The following is a 15,853-nucleotide window of genomic DNA, read 5'->3' as shown; positions in this document are numbered from 1 at the left end:
GGATGAAGGGAGGGAAGGAGGGAAAGAAGGAGGGAGGGAAGGGGAAGTACAGAAGGAAAGGAGGGGAAGAAAAGGGAGGAGAAGAAAAAGGAAAGGGGAAGGATAAAAGGAAGAAGAGAAACATGAGGACATGTCTGTAGAGTTAAGTGTGGCTGGAACCTCTGTTGCTCCCTGGAGCATGGGAGAAGTGAAATGAACTTAGGAAAGCCTGCATCTAAGCACCAGCACAGCCTTACAATGCCTTCCTTACGGTCCCTTTCTTTTTGTCTCTTACCTGTATCCTTAAAACTATATTTCTCTCCTTCCTTCCATTCTGGAGATTAAACATGGGGCTCATGCATGCCAGGCAAGATCTCAATCACTTCACTATGCTCTCAGCCTTCTTGATTTTCTGTTCGAGGCAGGGCCCTGCTTTATTGCTTGGTCTAGGTCTGAATCACTCAAGGTGGCCTTGAACTTGCCACCTTTCACCTCAGCTTCTCAGGTGGCTAAGACTGTGTGCAAGCTGACCTGGATTGTCTCTTACTTTTTCCAAAGTAAATACAAGTAACCTCTAGTTGTCCCCAGCTCTCCATGCCCAGCACCCCAAACTGCTGAATGTGACCCAAAGGATATTTTGGACCATTGACATCAGGTTCCCTGGGGTGAGGGCAGAGAATAAACTCGAAATGGTTAATATTTCCCTTGTGTTTTCCATGGCCAGGGAAGGCCACAAGGGACATCAGAGCTCAGAGAAGAAAAGAGGCCCTTGGGGAAAGCGTGACAGGTGGCCATGCACGGAGGTGTCCTTGTGGCAAAGGAATAGGGTGTGCTTCAGAAGAGGAACTAGGTAGGGCCCCTCTTCCTAGGCAGGAAACTGCTGGGCTGCAGCAGAGGAAGCAAGGGAGGACATATTGGGCCTGAATCCTGGATTCAAGCCCTACAGGAAATGAACACGGAAGGAGCCCCTATACAGGAGTGAGTGGTGCACAGCGCAATAGCCCCCCGCCCCCCTGTAGAGTCAAGTCCCCTGGCTGAGTGTCAGCCCCCTCTTGCCAGAGCCAGGCTGGAAGGAAGTGGTGGGGACCGCATAATCACTGTCTCTATGCAGGTGGTCGATTTCTCCCCGACTCCTTAGGAATGGAGACGGATGGTGAGAGCCGGATGGTCTAATCTCAGCCATAATTGAAATTTCAGTCGCACACACTTAAAGGCAAACTTGCATGAATCAATAGCGTATTGATTTACACTACATTTATTTTCCCTTACACACTGCAGAAAAATGTAATTATCGCTTAATTATAAAATTGCCATTTTACAATAACACATCTGACTGCTCCAGCCAGCAGCAGGAAGCCGGGGGTGGTGGTCTCTGCCTTGCTGTCCTGACACAGAGGTGACCCTGGCTCTCCATTCAGCCTCCTTTGTGGGAAAGATCTCATTAAATTGTTGTGCCTCTGGGGCCTGTAGCCTGTGGAGCTTGCCTCTGCTTTGAAGCACACGCTGAAGGAGGAACAGCTGTTGCCTTGTGCCTAGAAGGGTCTCTTTCCCTTTACAGCCCAGAACTGGCTTCCTGAACACATCATCTCTGTAGTTTAGTTAACTAAGCAAAAATGAGAGAAGTCATTGCATGGAGTATGTGTCATGGCATCTGTTAGATCCCTGGGATGGTATCATGGAAAGCAAAGTCACTGCTCTCTGGCTGGGCACCTGGAGTCTAAAAAAGAGAAAGAAAGAAAAAGCAACAGAACAATAGCTGTGCAGAGGTCTAGCTCTATGGGAGTCCAAAGAAAGCGCCATGTGTCACTATGAAGCAAGAGAGCTTTAGCCAGGCTTCTCGTGCAGAGTACCCAGTAGGTGAACAGATACTGAGAGGTTCAGCATTGATAGGAGTGGTCCTGATGCGGGAGCATCATGATGAAAGCCAAGGGATGTGGGGGAGGGGGAGGGGGGTGATCCTCTTTAAGGAAATGAAGGCATTTGTGATTGCTGCAACAGGATGTTCAAAGGTAGGGGTGGGGCGGGAGCAGCTGCCACAGTTTTCTTGAGGGGTTTGAACTTTGCCCTGGCAGTAACTGGAGGTGACCGGAGGTGACCAGCATGTTTTAAGCAGGGAAGTGTCATGATCAAGCTCCTGCTTTGGGGGGCTCACTTTGGTCACAGCGTGAAGAGTAGGAAAAGTGGGCGGGAGCATGTTCAGGGAGAACAACTGTATTTCCACGAGGGAGGAAACGGTAGGCTGAATTGGGGTAACCAAAGGAGGAGGGGGACCAGGGCATCTGTGAGATGGGTCTAGGAGACAGAGTCTGTAAATGAATACTATTTGATGTCTGTCTAATAGAGACAGCAAAGGCTCTTGTGTTCCAGTTCGGTAATAGGAGGAAGGGGAAGAAGAAGAAGATGGTTGAAGATAGGAGGTAGTTTTCATTTGTGTACGTTAATTATACAAATTATGGCATCTTTACACATAAATAAGATGTATTTTGATCAGTTCCCCACTTTATGACCATCTCATGTCCTCCCTCCCCTCTCCATTGTTAGTTGATGGAATCGGCCTAGGCAGCTACCAAAAGACACGGGGGTAAACAAAGTGTGGTATACACACAGTGGAGTTTTGTTCGGCCATAAAGAAGACCGAAAACATGCTATCTTCAAGAAAATGAACAGAACTAGAGAATACACTGAGAGGGAAAAGCCAGATCCCAAAGGATAGATGTCGGGTATTCTCTCTCATAGGTGACATCTAGAGTTTAACGTAAGGGGACAGGTGAGGTGAGGTCACTGTGGGCCTCTTGCAGTGATGTGGGAGAGGTCTTACTCTGTGGTCTTTCTCTCCACACCAGGTCCCAGGAGTGGGAGGAAACCCTAGACCCACGGAAAAGCCAGTTGTATGAGAACAAGGACAACGGCGAGTTTTGGTACTTACCCTCTTTTAAAGACATTTGAAGGATTCATTGCCCAAGCCCCTTCCTCCCAACTACTTGCTTTAAACTTTGGTGAGCATGGAAATCAGTGTTGCAGCCATTCTGAATGACAGGTAGCTGTGTCCCCTCTCTTTGGTGTGAAGGTTATCTTGGAGATGAGACACTGAGATCTCCTGCACATTTTGATAGTAAAAAGGTAGTTTCTCAAAGGTTTGAACTTGGAAACGTCATTGTCACCTCTGTCTTCCATCATACAGGGGATCAGCAGCTTCAGTTTGTTTTGGCAAGACTCTTCCAAAAAAGAGTAACTGGAGGTGAATCTTCCAGCCTGGCCTTGGGAGGGCTAGCACTGTCCTTGTCTAGAAACCATTCAAGACTCCATATCTGGAAAACACATGCTCTGCCTCATGTGCGCATCTTAGAGAGGATGGCCATTCCTTGGAGGGGGTCTCTGGTTTACTCAGTGACGTATTTTGGTGAGCTGTAGCATGTGTAATGAAAACAAAGAGAAACAGCAGGACAGCTCTTTAGAGTAAGCCTGGCTGGGGCTTCCGGTGCTCCCCGAAGAACAGGACAAAGGAAATAGAAAACCCGACTATGACAGCATGGACAAGCTCAACACTGGTTCAAACCAGATGAAATCCCAATGCTGAGAAAAGGAAGTGGACAAAGTCCCACCCCTAACCAAGAAACTCTTGGCCATTAATACCTGCCAGGAAAGGGAATGTTTGTTCTCACAGTGGAGTGTCACTGGGCATGTTACCCACACTCCAGGGCACGGCCCAGGCTGAGAAGGAGTAAACCAACAGACTTGTTTGGGGCATGTTTGTTTTGGGTTTTATTGGGGTTTTTTGTTTATCTTTTTTGATTTTCATTTTTTGTTTTGTTCTTTTCTTTGAGTACGAGAAAGGACGTGATGTTGGATGGGTAGGGCAGTGAGGAGGATTTGGAGAAGAGGTAGGAACATGGCCAAAATATATCGTATGAAAACAAATTTAAGTAATTAAAACCGAAGGAATAACACATGTGAAATAACAAAAGAAAGTTAGTAACACTTGGTCTGTGTTACTAAGAATCAGAGAGACAAGCGTCAATAGAAGGGCAAAGCTTTCCCAGTGTCTCTGTCTTGGGAGGAGAGTCTCAGGGCAGAAGCTCATGGCACTGGATGTACCAGAGACAAACCTTGGTCTTTGGAGAGGCCTCTGGTAAGTCAACAGCTGGACACTTCTGCTGACTGGAGAGACACAGTGAAGTGGGAGAAAGCCAAGCCCAGGGACATAGCCAGAGGTGACTTGGACTGTGTGTCTGTTTCCCACAGGATGTCATGTCAAGATTTCCAGGAGAACTTCTCATGCCTGTTCATCTGTAACCAGATCCCCATCACCCTGGATCACGGAGTCACACCCAATGAAAGATGGCGCCAGATGATGTTCAAGAACCAAGTGATCTCAGGAAACATGGCAGGTGGTCATTCTGCTAGACCTGCAGCTGTCAACTCTTGCTCTGCCCAGACTTTTCTCTGACTCTTTCATCTGGTTAAATCACGAGCCTGATGAAGAAAGCAAAGGCGTTAGCTTCAAGGGACAACCAGGGCTTCTCCAGGCACAGGGGCAGCTAGTAGGGGTGGGCAGGGTGGTCACCTCTCCGGGCTTCCACACCCTACAGGTCCTGCTACTCAGTTCCGTCCATGTCCAGGGTAGAAATCTGGCTCTCTGCTCTCCAATAAACACCCAAGACCAGGAGGAAAGGCTGCAGAAAGAGCGTGGGAAAGGAATTCGGAGCCTAGTTAAATGATCATTTCCACACACTAGTTTTGGGCCTGGGAATATCACTGTTTTCTCTGTCCTCGGCCTCCATAACTGTAAAAAGTATCAATAGTAACCCCTGCTGGTTCCCTTGAACCCACAGACCACCATGCAGACACGGGGTGAATAGTCCTGCCCTGCTGAGGAGTTAGCTGGTGGCAGGCACCTCTGACATGACCCTTCACTGTCTATCATGGTCCCTGTTTGTGACACTGATGGCTGAAACTGCTTCCTGGGGGGTAGAGTCTGGGCGAGACAGTACGTCCTCCGTTAAAGAGGCTGTAAACGGATCTGTGCGAAGAGCGCGTGTGTACACTTGCCTGTCCATAAGGGTTTCCTTGAATGACCCCAGACCTCAAGGTGTACTTCATTTCTGATCTCCAGGCTCTTCTAGTCGCTTCACTCAGAGAACCTTGTCATCAAGGAGGCCACGGGCAGACTGCGTGCAACTGCTGAGGCATTCTTATTTATTCACCTCCCAAAGCCGTGCCACAAAAGCCCTTTCCCCTAGATACAACTCACATTAGTGAACTAACCAGATATACACAGCAAGGCCATTTAGTGCTACCTTACAAGGAAGCAAAGGAAGGAAGTCGGCGATTGAGTGCCTGCTATACGCTGCTGAGAGCATTTTAATCAGCATCTTATTCAGTACTCATAGGAAGGCCATGACCTTGGTCGTCTTCTGTGTCTCCCTAGCCATCGTACAAAGCTCACGAGTGGCGACCCATGCCTTCTGAAGAATATCTGCTCACCTGTATCCTGACTGCCCTGCCCTGCTTCATGCACTTGAGTCTAATAGTTTCCATGTGAGCCTTGCTCTTGCTCTGTCTTGGATAAGTGTGCTTGGGTTATATATGCAGAATACTATAACAACTACCCAACCACCCGTTTTCTACTGTCTTCACGGGTGCTTGGTGATTTGATGCAATTCAAGGCTCTCATGGTTATTGCCAGTGTAATAAGTGCAGGCATACTTAGAAGTTCTGTAATTTTACATATAAATAGCCCTTAGAGCTGGCCATGCAGTAGGGTTCTTATAATCCCAATAGTAGGGGAAGAGAAGGCAGGAACATTCCTGGGGCTAACTGACTAACTAGGCCTAGCCTGCTGGAAAGTTCTGGGTCACTGAGAGACCCTGTCTCACAGAACAAAATAAAACAGTGATCAGAATGTGATAAATAAAACTTGAGGTTGGCCTCTGGCCTCCACAAACATGTGCGCACATGCACACACACACACACACACACACACAGGACTGAATTTATTGTTTAGGAGACATTTTTGCTCAAGTAGGGATAATAAGAGAAAGAGACTGAGGTTCAGAATATTAAGAACTTAGTTTCACAACTACTGACTGTGGCTATGGCTGACCGAGGTCTTAGCTTTCTAAACAGAGCTTAAAATCCAACTCCATAAAACACCGCACTGGGACCCTTAGGGGTGTTTCTGAGCACTAATAATGGCTCATTCTCTTCCAGGAGGACATGGGAGGGATACTCAGTATCTCTTTGGTGTTCAAGAGCCCACAGACGGCAACAATGTTGTTGTGGCCTTCACAATTACGTCCCAAAGCTTGAAGACAGAAGAGGATATATTTCCACTACAGTTCCAGGTGTTCAAGGTATGCAGTCTGTGTGGGGACTTGCTCTTTATGGATACTGTGTACACTTGGAGCTAGATAGAGACACTGGCCGAGCTGGAAGATTTAGTAACAAAAGCTCAGAGGCTCTGTAGCATGCATGTTTCCAGCTCTAAATTTTTAAGAAAAAAAATTTAAACCACAGGAGAATTAGACTTGACTATTTTTCAATAGTTTTCTGTTATGTATGTGTGTGTGGGTATGTACGCATGTGAGTTCAGATAGCCATGGAGTCTAGAAGAGGGCTGGATCCCTCTGGAGCTCGTGTTCCAAGCAGTTGGGAGCTGCACTATGCAGATGCTGGGAAGAGAACTCTGCAAAAGCAGCATTTGCTCTCAACCCTGAGCTACCCCTCCAGCCTCGTGACCATGTGCCACTTGTGTGGTACAGCTTTCCCAGGTGTGCTTCAGAAATATGCCTTCCTGGACCACAAGAAGTGTTCAAGTCCAAGACCAGAGTCTCTAATTACGCAGATTCTTGAGACAGTCCCTGACCCCCTGAATCAGAATCTTAGGTGCAAAGTCTAGTGGTCTGCGTTTTAACAAGTTCCTTACAGGAACTTCCTTATGTCATTTTTGAAAATCATTGATTAAAATTAAACACACATACACACCTAAATCCAATAGGTGAATTCTTTGTCCTCTTGTGTCTAGACCAAAGCCCAGCTACAGCTCGGTGGTCGACAATCAAGCCCTGTTTGGCTGCTCATTCAAAGTCAGGTTTTCCCTTCATCCCAGAGTCCTCTCCTCCACTGCATTCCAACCAGCTTCCTCATCCCCCCCCCATACCAGCACACATGCTCATGCGCACACACACAAACACACACACACACACACACACACACACACACACACACACACTAGATAAATAGAAACTTAATTAAAAGAAAAAAGCTACAAAGAAAAAAGAAAATCTAATGGCTTGGCTATCTCTTCTCCCAAGAAATTCAAAGCATCCCCAAGGAAGAGTGAGGGATTCTCAAGTCCTCCATCCTGCAGCCTCATGGTACAAGTAAGACTCTGAATCCCTGTGATGCTAGTGGTCCCTCCCCCCACTAGAGTTGAAGAAACGATGGCACAGGGGTGTGAAATGACATGCCAGAGTTAAGGGTGAAGCTGGGACTGGGCACCAGATGCCCTTCAAGCCTGCAGTTAGACACACCTGTCACCTTGAATGAGTACCACAGAGCTCAGAAGTCTATTGACACACTGAGCAAGAGATGGGAGTAGTCTCCCAAACAACTCCGGTTGCTCATTGAGACAAAGCAAATTTCAAAAACATGAGTCTCAGTCCATTTGTGGCCAGATACATCTCCTGCCTCCTCTGCTCATGGGGAACCGTCCCGCTAACAGCTGTGGCTCTAGCTGGTGAGAAGGCCTCACGGATGTGGCATTGCAGAGTCACAAATGGCTTCTCATTTCGTGTCTCAAAACCATGGATATTCCCACTTTCATAGATACGAAATCTGGGCTCAAAGAAGAACCATCATCTTTCCAGCAGCTGGAAGTGATGGGTCATGTTTGATCACAGCACCTATAGGCTCAGGCCCAGGGTTCTCAGCAGGGCTTCCTTGCTTTTCTCACGGTACCCAGAACAACAAAAGAAACAAGGATTCTGGCCTTGGAAGAGAGCCTGTTGGGCTCTACTCTCTGACCACAGTTCAGAACTCTTGCTTATCCCTACCCCTTTTACTTAAGTCTTCAAGAGTTGAAGAAGAGGTTACTGGGATTCAGCACAATACTTGAGTTGCCTCAGGCCTGCCGAGACTAGCAAAGGGCATCTTCTAAGGATGCAATAATACACAGGCATCCTTTGAATCGCTGTCCAGCACTTGCCTCCACTCTGGTGGGAGGAAGCGTGTGTGCTTTTGCTGTAGGACCTAAAAAGAGCCAAATATCCCTGGCTCCAGGCTTTGGGTGCAGAAAGAGATTTGTGACCTGGGTGTTTCCACTTGGGTGTCCCTCTTATCTCCATTCCAGTCACCTCACCATACACATATACCGGCTCATGCCGATACTTGACTATTGAAGAATTAAACAGAAGAGGTAGGAAGAAGCAGGTGTAATTTACAATCTCTTGGAAGTAGCCATATAGGCCAGTCTGTAGGATCCTGCCTAGCTGTGGCGCTATCTTGTTCAGCTCTCGCCTATGTTTTGAGCTTTTTCTCAATGATTCCACCCACAACCAACGGGCAAGCATGCTTATGGTTCAGAAGCTATCGTGAGGTTGTAATCAACTCCACCTTTCTCTCCTTTGTACAGAGATGCATCATCTCTCAGCTGACACTTAACAAAAGTGCATGCAGATCAGAGGCTTCCAAGGGCGTCCTGAGGTCTCAATGGTCCTCCCAGGATCCTGTTGAGTTAAAGGCCAAAAGCCAGTCTAGCTCTCATCATAAGACTTTTGGGGGACTGGAGAGATTGCTTGGTGGTTAAGAGTGCTTGCTTCTCTTGTAGAGGAACTAGGTTGGGTTCCACATGGTAACTCACAACTGTCTGTAACTCCAGTGCCAGGCTTTTTAATGCTTTCTTCCTTCTTGGGCACTGGGCATACACCTGGAACTTACCCATATATGCTGGCAAACACTCATTCATATACATTTTTTTCATCTTAAGAAAAAGACTTTGTTTTTTACATTTCAGCCAGAAACAATGAGTTTGCCAGCATCCAGGCTTATGGGAGTCCCTAGGGCTGATGATAATACTGACGCAGCTGAAATGAGGTTCCAAGCTTAGTGTGAGCCTGTAGCTCACCCCCTCCCCGGCAGCTGTCTTACATCGACTGGATACCAGTGGTGTGTGAACAAGCAGAAAAAAGTCAGGACAAAAAAAAGTGATAAGAGAGGGTGGAGAGATGGCTCAGAGGTTAAGAGCACTGACTGCTCTTCCAAAGGTCCTGAGTTCAATTCCCAGCAACCACATGGTGGCTCACAGTCATCTATAATGAGATCTGTTATTCTTTTGCTGGCCTATAGGCATACACGCAGAATGTTGTATACATAGTAAATAAATCTAAAAAAAAGATAGAAAAATGATAAGAGTACATGCTATTTCATCCTCATTCCCCAAAGGTTCTCCCACAGGCCAGGGTTTGACACCTCCCTCTCAGTATCTATGGCTAAACTAGCTCTAATCACACCTACAAAGTGTTAGTCTGCATGTATAGAACCCCAGCTCCCACTAGAAAGGAATCCCAACCCAGACTAACTGGGAAGGACTGTGCTTGATGGGAAGTGGGTGGGGCTTCTCTGCAAAGGAAAGAACGCAGCTCGCCCTGTTCCCTGCTCGCTGTCTCGCCTTCCTAGCCTTCCTTTTCTTACACGTGGAACAGGACCCAGGCATCTGCTCAAAGGACTGTGCCGAATAGCTAGCTCGTCACACAAAAGGACTTTGGAAATTGTAGCGGGTCATAAAAACAGAACGCTGTCCTTGGTGTTTCCTTCTACCAGATGGAAAGAGCGGAACATAACCGCCCCGCATCCCACATGCACACACACACACATTCCCTACGGAGGAGGGGAGCATCCACAGAACAAACACCTATCACCTTTATGGTTGGGGAGGTCAAAGTTGACTTCTCTTTGGTGGGCTCTATATTGAGGGATTTGTACCTGACTTTGGGAAATCTGCACTTCACTGAGATTATGTCTTATCTCTGGTCCTGCCAGTGTCCTCCCCCTTCCTCCTATATTACCATCATAACTATGAGTAATAACCATATCTTCCCCTAATACATAAAGGGCATGCTGCATCCTCTTGGGTATATTCTTTCTTCTTTAGTTTCCTACCCTTTGCTGCTCCCTGCAACAGGGTAGGTTTCCTTTTCCACAACCCTGGGCACCCATCTATCCCCATGCCTGACACATATTCTGTATGTCAGACAGGCTGGCCATACAAGAGTAGCATTTGCCCTGAGCCGGGATGAAAGACCCAGTCGTCTTTCTGTTGTGTCTTCCTGAAGCCTTTTTCCCTCTCTTCCACAGGTAGACTCCCAGGTACGGCTCCCTGCTGTCCTCACTGACTTCTGACGCTGTCCCTTGGTAAACTATTTTGCCTCTCCCCACACTGGGGTCTCCACATGTGTCTCCCAAGTCCACAAATCCGCTCTTGTTGTATGTTGAATCAGCTGTCTGCTTAGCGCTTCCAAACAGGTCAACAAACTAGGGTAGGATTTGTCATCTTGGTATGTGGACTAGACCCCACTAGGATTCTCTCTTTAACATCCACGAGGGGCTGCAACTGTGCAAACATCCTGAAGCATTTGGTCCTCATAGAGAAGCTTGGTGCAGCAGGTTCCTGTCCGTTTAAGATGAGGGCAGTAGTAAGGGGTACCCAGGGAGGACCTTAGACTCCTAAACTAGTCCCCAAATCTACCACAAGCTGATGCTTGCTGACTACATAGAGCTTCAAGGCATACCCTCTATCTCTCCTCATGATAAAAAGGATGTCTTCTTTATCCAGTAACCTGACCTGGTCATGTATTGATAAAAGATCTGAAGGCTATAGCAAGGATGGGAAGGGACAACGGACTTTAGAGGGCCTGACCTCACAGACACAAACTGTGCCATGATTGTGAACTCAGCAGTAACCTTTCTCTGCTGCCAAGAAGAGGGGATGATGCATGGGCCAGGGCCAAGATGTGGTCATAGCCTGCAAATCATAACAGTGCCCCACCCCAAGGCTGTTACAAGGTCCCAAGAAGTAGACAGTGTCTAAAGTACCATCTCCCACAGCTCCAAACTACAAAAGGTTGGCAGCAAAGAGATGTGTCCCTTAGCCACAGCCCAGCCACAAAGCTAAGGCTTAGAATCTAACTCTGGTTCCTGATACCCCAGCCATAGAAGGACACCTCAAAGAATTCTGTGGGCATGTCTTCAGTGGATAGAATGGATCAGAGTTCCAGTTCCCTGAGCTGGGGGACACAGAACACAGTGGGAACTTCGGTGAGAAAAAGGTACAAACCCCACCAGGAAAATAACAGGGCCAGTTCTGTACCTTTCCGGCCAAGAATTTGCATGAAGCAGGTTCCTCTGCACACTACACCAAGGTCTCCTATCACTCCCTAGTCAAACTTCTCACTGCCACAGAGCAAGTCCGCTCTCTGAACGGGGATGCAGAGCTGCCCTTTTGGTAGACTGGCCCTATCATCCATTACTTCCATCAAAGGACCTAGGAAGACCAGGTCCCCAAACCTGCAAGGGCTGCTGTGAAGAACAGCAAAACTGCCTTCGAGGGTCCCCCTGCCCTCTGCTATAACCTGGAATAGTGGCCTACCTCTTGCCTAGCCTAGTCTTATCTCTATCCCCGGACAGAAACTTCTCCATTCCCTCTGCTCGTCCCCCAGGGCAGAGTCCATCAATAACCATTTCATGGTGTATAACCATTCTAAATGGAATCACCACGCTCACATGTTGTAGGAAAATTTGTTTAGTAAGGGGTTTTTTATTATATAATATGTATGTGACATCTGGTAATAGGAATTGCGCTATATTTATTGTTATATCTGTAAGAAAATTTGAAATAAAAGGAAAATGATTGAGACCCATTATTTTTCAATGAGAAGGAATCCCGAGGCTCTGCTGAAGAGATGAAAGAGAGGGAGAGAAGAAAATCCAACCCTACAGTCCTATGGCAGCCCAGAGCATGTGATAAAGGCTTAGAGGAGACCAACTGTGGGGACCCCAGAAGGAACTCAACCCTGGAACACTGTCACTCATTCCCATGTCTTCTTTGCACATAAATAAGAAAGAAAACCAGAACCCCAGGATGCCATTAGATTAGTGAGATAAAATTACCTGCCAGATTTTCGCGCATCCACTATAGCGTCTGGAATCTGTCAAGTCCAACCTTCTGACATCACGGCTTGATTTTTATCATCTACAAAAGTGTTGAGCCACATCGCTGGCTCTCTTGGGATGTCCTGGGGATCCATGTGCCCCACAGACTACAGGTGGGATTCACCGGATAGATAAGCTACTATTGGGGTTTTTGTTTGTTTGTTTGTTTAGTTTGGATCGGAGTCATCGCTGACTCCTTCCCCAGAACTCGTAAATGCTGGTCAGGTGAGCGGAGAAGGGTCTAGAAGGCAGCGGCCTGCCCCTGGAGCCAGGTTTCATGCATGGGAAGAGCTTTCTCACAATAATCTTGTTTCTTCTAGTTCCAGAAGTTCCAGGAAAGACTGCCACCTGCATTTTTCTCCCCATTTAGAAATGCTGCCCAGGGCATAGACTATGTCTCCAAGTGCAACTTCACGAAGTCATTTCATTTGAGCCCCGGGACCTATGTAGTGGTTCCCTCGGCACACCGCAAAGAAGTCGAGTTCCTGCTCCGAATATTCCTCAAAATGCCAGACAAGGACAGGTATAGAGCCGGGGGTCCTGAGTGTTTTAGTGTCACATGCAGAACGTGGTGTGCCAAGGACACTGTATGAGTCTTGCTCTTGAGACACTCACTACAGTGGGAAATGAGAATGTTCATGAACCTAAAACTTGACCCCAACAGCAATGTAAAACTGCATGAAAGGAGAGAGTGGAGGAACTGCTTCTGTCCCTAGGGACTGGAAAGGGCTTCTCAGAGACAATGGCACTTGAGTTGGTCCTTGGAGGTAAACAGACATTAGTAACTTCAAGAGAAGAGCATGCGTGTAGAAAGATCCTGAGAAGAAGCAGACATAGCAGAGCCCAGAGCTTAGTGAGTAAGTTCGGTTAGTCATATGCATGGGAAGATCGTTCCATGAGTTAGATTCACTTGTCTGAAACGCGGCCAGAACGTGGGGCAGACCAGAAAGTCAGAGTGACCTGAAAAGCAAATTCTGATTCTATAGCGTCTTAAATTTTAAATCATGGGTCAAGACTGGGAGTCCTGTCCCTTTGAGCCTGAGGCAGGAGTTAGAGAGGTCTTGACAGTGGATATGTAAAGGTAGCCATCACTGCCAATTCAAGATGGAGGATGAGTCAAGGGTCTTCTGCATCCTGACAATAGAAATCACTGTCCGTGAGCATCTGAGGATGAACAAGTCAGTGGCTAGAGAACCAGACCATGCCCATCTCAAATGAACATGTGATCATCGTGACTCCTTCCATGACTGCCTTCTGCTCACCCTCACTGGAGATGTTAGGTGCCTTTGGGTGTCCTCCACAGTGGACTCCCGGGAATACAGTACGGGTCATTTTTGTCTCACTCTTCCCCTGATTTTCTAGGAATCTTAACAGCAGTTTCAACTTCAGAGCCCTTAAGGTAGGTGTGCAAGCCCTGTTTGCTGTCCTTATTAGCATCTTGCCAAGAGCTTCTTTCTCCTTCCTGCCCTTGCTATTGACCAGGGAAAATGGTAGGCTTCTGGTAGCTCTAAGGAACAGGGCAGAAGAGAAGACCAGCCCCCCCCAAGACCAGACTGGATTCAAATATCTTCCTTCTAGCAAACTTTACTTTTCAAACCCCCTTCATGTCTGATTTCCCCCCATTCCCCGACCCCTACAACCACCAGGTGAAGAATCTATCTTAGATTCGGGTGAGGCTAATTTTACCCTTCAACCAGGCCCGCTCTTACTGAAACAAGGCTACAACACCACATGAGTGGCCTCTTCCCCGGAAATTTGACGTAACAATTTTCCTTTTGCTCCAGGGAAGTCTATTAGAAGAAAATGAATCCCAAAACAGCATTTTCTACAGATACGTGGATCAGGTATGTTGTCTAACACCCATGGACCTTACTCACCAGGAGAGTGGGCGGGGGAAGGAACTCCAGGGACAGAGCCATCTCCAATTGCTTGTCAGAATGCACGGAGTAAAAAGGACTTGACCATATCAGCCGCTTTCTATCCTTGGACCAGCCCCAGAGGCTCCGACTGCCAAGCTGTAGGACAAGTGATGTCCCCATGAGGGTGGAATCCCATTGGAACAGAGAGCTTAGGAAGGGAGAGGACAATTATGGATTGTGTGTAAGGGATATAGTGTGGCTTAAGCCTTTAGACAAGCAGTTGGCAGCAACCCTTGAAATCTTTCTCTGGCTCAGCCATCACCCCCCCACCCCACCAAACCTGGCATTGTTCCTCCCGGGAGCTGGCCAGCTTCAGAAAGCCCCAACAGCTCTCTTCCTGCCAAACCACCTATGTGCACATGGGGCTTTCCTAATGGTTTAATAAACTGTTATAAAGAACTCCTTGACTCCTCAGGATAAAAGAGCTGCCAGTGGCTCCGTGGGATGGGCCTTTTACCATTAATAACTGTGTCGGTGTGGGAAGCAGAAAGTGATATAGATGATTTTGTGAGCCAAGCAGAGGCTGGGGAAGGAAGGAAGGATGCCATCCCATGCTTCTGTACTCAGAGGGCTAACGGCATGGTGGTATCTCGGGCACAGGTTGGACCCACAGGCAAAGGAGGGGGGTTTACAGATAAGAGTGTGGCTGGAATGAGGGGTGAGTCCCACAAAGAGCAGCCCCTCAGCGCTTACCCATCATGCAGGCCAGCTCTCACTGAGACAAGACTGACCCAGAAGACCACTGCGCCCTGTCTGTGAATTCCCAAAGGCAGAGGCGACTTCATATGCGTTCCTCGTCCCCAAGCGCCGATCACCGTCCTTGGCCCAGAGGAGGTGCTCAATCATTTCTGTCAGGTTGAATTAAGACAGATTAGTTCCTCTGGAACAGACACCCAAGCTTAGATTAGCTGCTCTGAAGTGGTCAGCGGGACCTGATTAGGATGCCTGGGACCAAGCTTTTCCAGGGCAGGTGGTACATTTCCACGCAGGCCCATGTACCTGTACCTCTAAAATAAAAATATAAATCTGTCGTATGACAGGATGGTAGAGACTCCCTAATCAGGACTTTAACAAGAGACAGCCAAACGTTTGGCTCCCCCTAGAGTGGCTGCAGCTGGTATTGGGCATTAGTTGGAATTAGAATAAGACACCAATACAGTATCCTCTTAGGTAGGCAAGGCACCCTGGCAGCATCCTGTACAACATGCAAGCTATGCTCAGAGGTTGTGGCCGCCCAAGACATCTTTAAGCGAAGCATTTCTCATGCACATGTTGTCGCTTCCCCCTGACATCTCCCTCTGGCGTAACCAGCTCTATTAGCACAGTCGTTTTTCAGCCTCCCTTGCTGCGGGTTGCTTTCGTTAACCACGGCAGTGGGGATGGTATAACTAGGCCTGCCTGTCGGAAAGGGATCATGCATTTGAGCTCGAGATTCGACAGAGCAAACCTAACCGCCATCCTCTATGAACTCAATTGGCAAGCATTTTCCAAACTCCCAGGACCTTCCCCAAGCATCTAGTTCACTACGCTTTGTCAGTTCCCTAGCCCCAGCCTTCGAGGGTCCCATAGCTCATACATGCAATTCTCGGGGAACTTGTCTGAGCAACCACCATCGCCATCCCTGCCATCGGTGTTTCCAATGCTCCCAGTGGGGGACAGAATGTAGAGTCCTGGTCCGAGCGGGCCCTAGGTGGGTAACATGGAGGGGGAAGCAGATGGGGTCCATGCTCTGTTCAGTTTGTCAGTTA

General features: G+C 47.8%; 1 protein-coding gene across 1 annotated transcript in view; it reads left to right on the top strand.

Moving 5' to 3' along the window:
• Window positions 1-15,853, top strand: part of LOC142839413 (calpain-13-like) — a 71,408-nt gene that overhangs the window by 35,414 nt on the left and 20,141 nt on the right. The window contains exons 8-14 of the mRNA XM_075955530.1: window positions 2,823-2,897; window positions 4,222-4,367; window positions 6,190-6,332; window positions 10,234-10,248; window positions 12,516-12,709; window positions 13,549-13,585; window positions 13,971-14,030. Coding sequence (XP_075811645.1) covers window positions 2,823-2,897; window positions 4,222-4,367; window positions 6,190-6,332; window positions 10,234-10,248; window positions 12,516-12,709; window positions 13,549-13,585; window positions 13,971-14,030 — 670 coding nt within the window. The remainder of the gene's footprint in view (window positions 1-2,822; window positions 2,898-4,221; window positions 4,368-6,189; window positions 6,333-10,233; window positions 10,249-12,515; window positions 12,710-13,548; window positions 13,586-13,970; window positions 14,031-15,853) is intronic.

This window comes from Microtus pennsylvanicus, chromosome 21 (genome assembly GCF_037038515.1).
Source record: "Microtus pennsylvanicus isolate mMicPen1 chromosome 21, mMicPen1.hap1, whole genome shotgun sequence".
Lineage (NCBI taxonomy): Eukaryota > Metazoa > Chordata > Mammalia > Rodentia > Cricetidae > Microtus > Microtus pennsylvanicus.
Note: the sequence above shows the minus strand (reverse complement) of the source record. Positions and strands in the feature narration are given on the sequence as shown.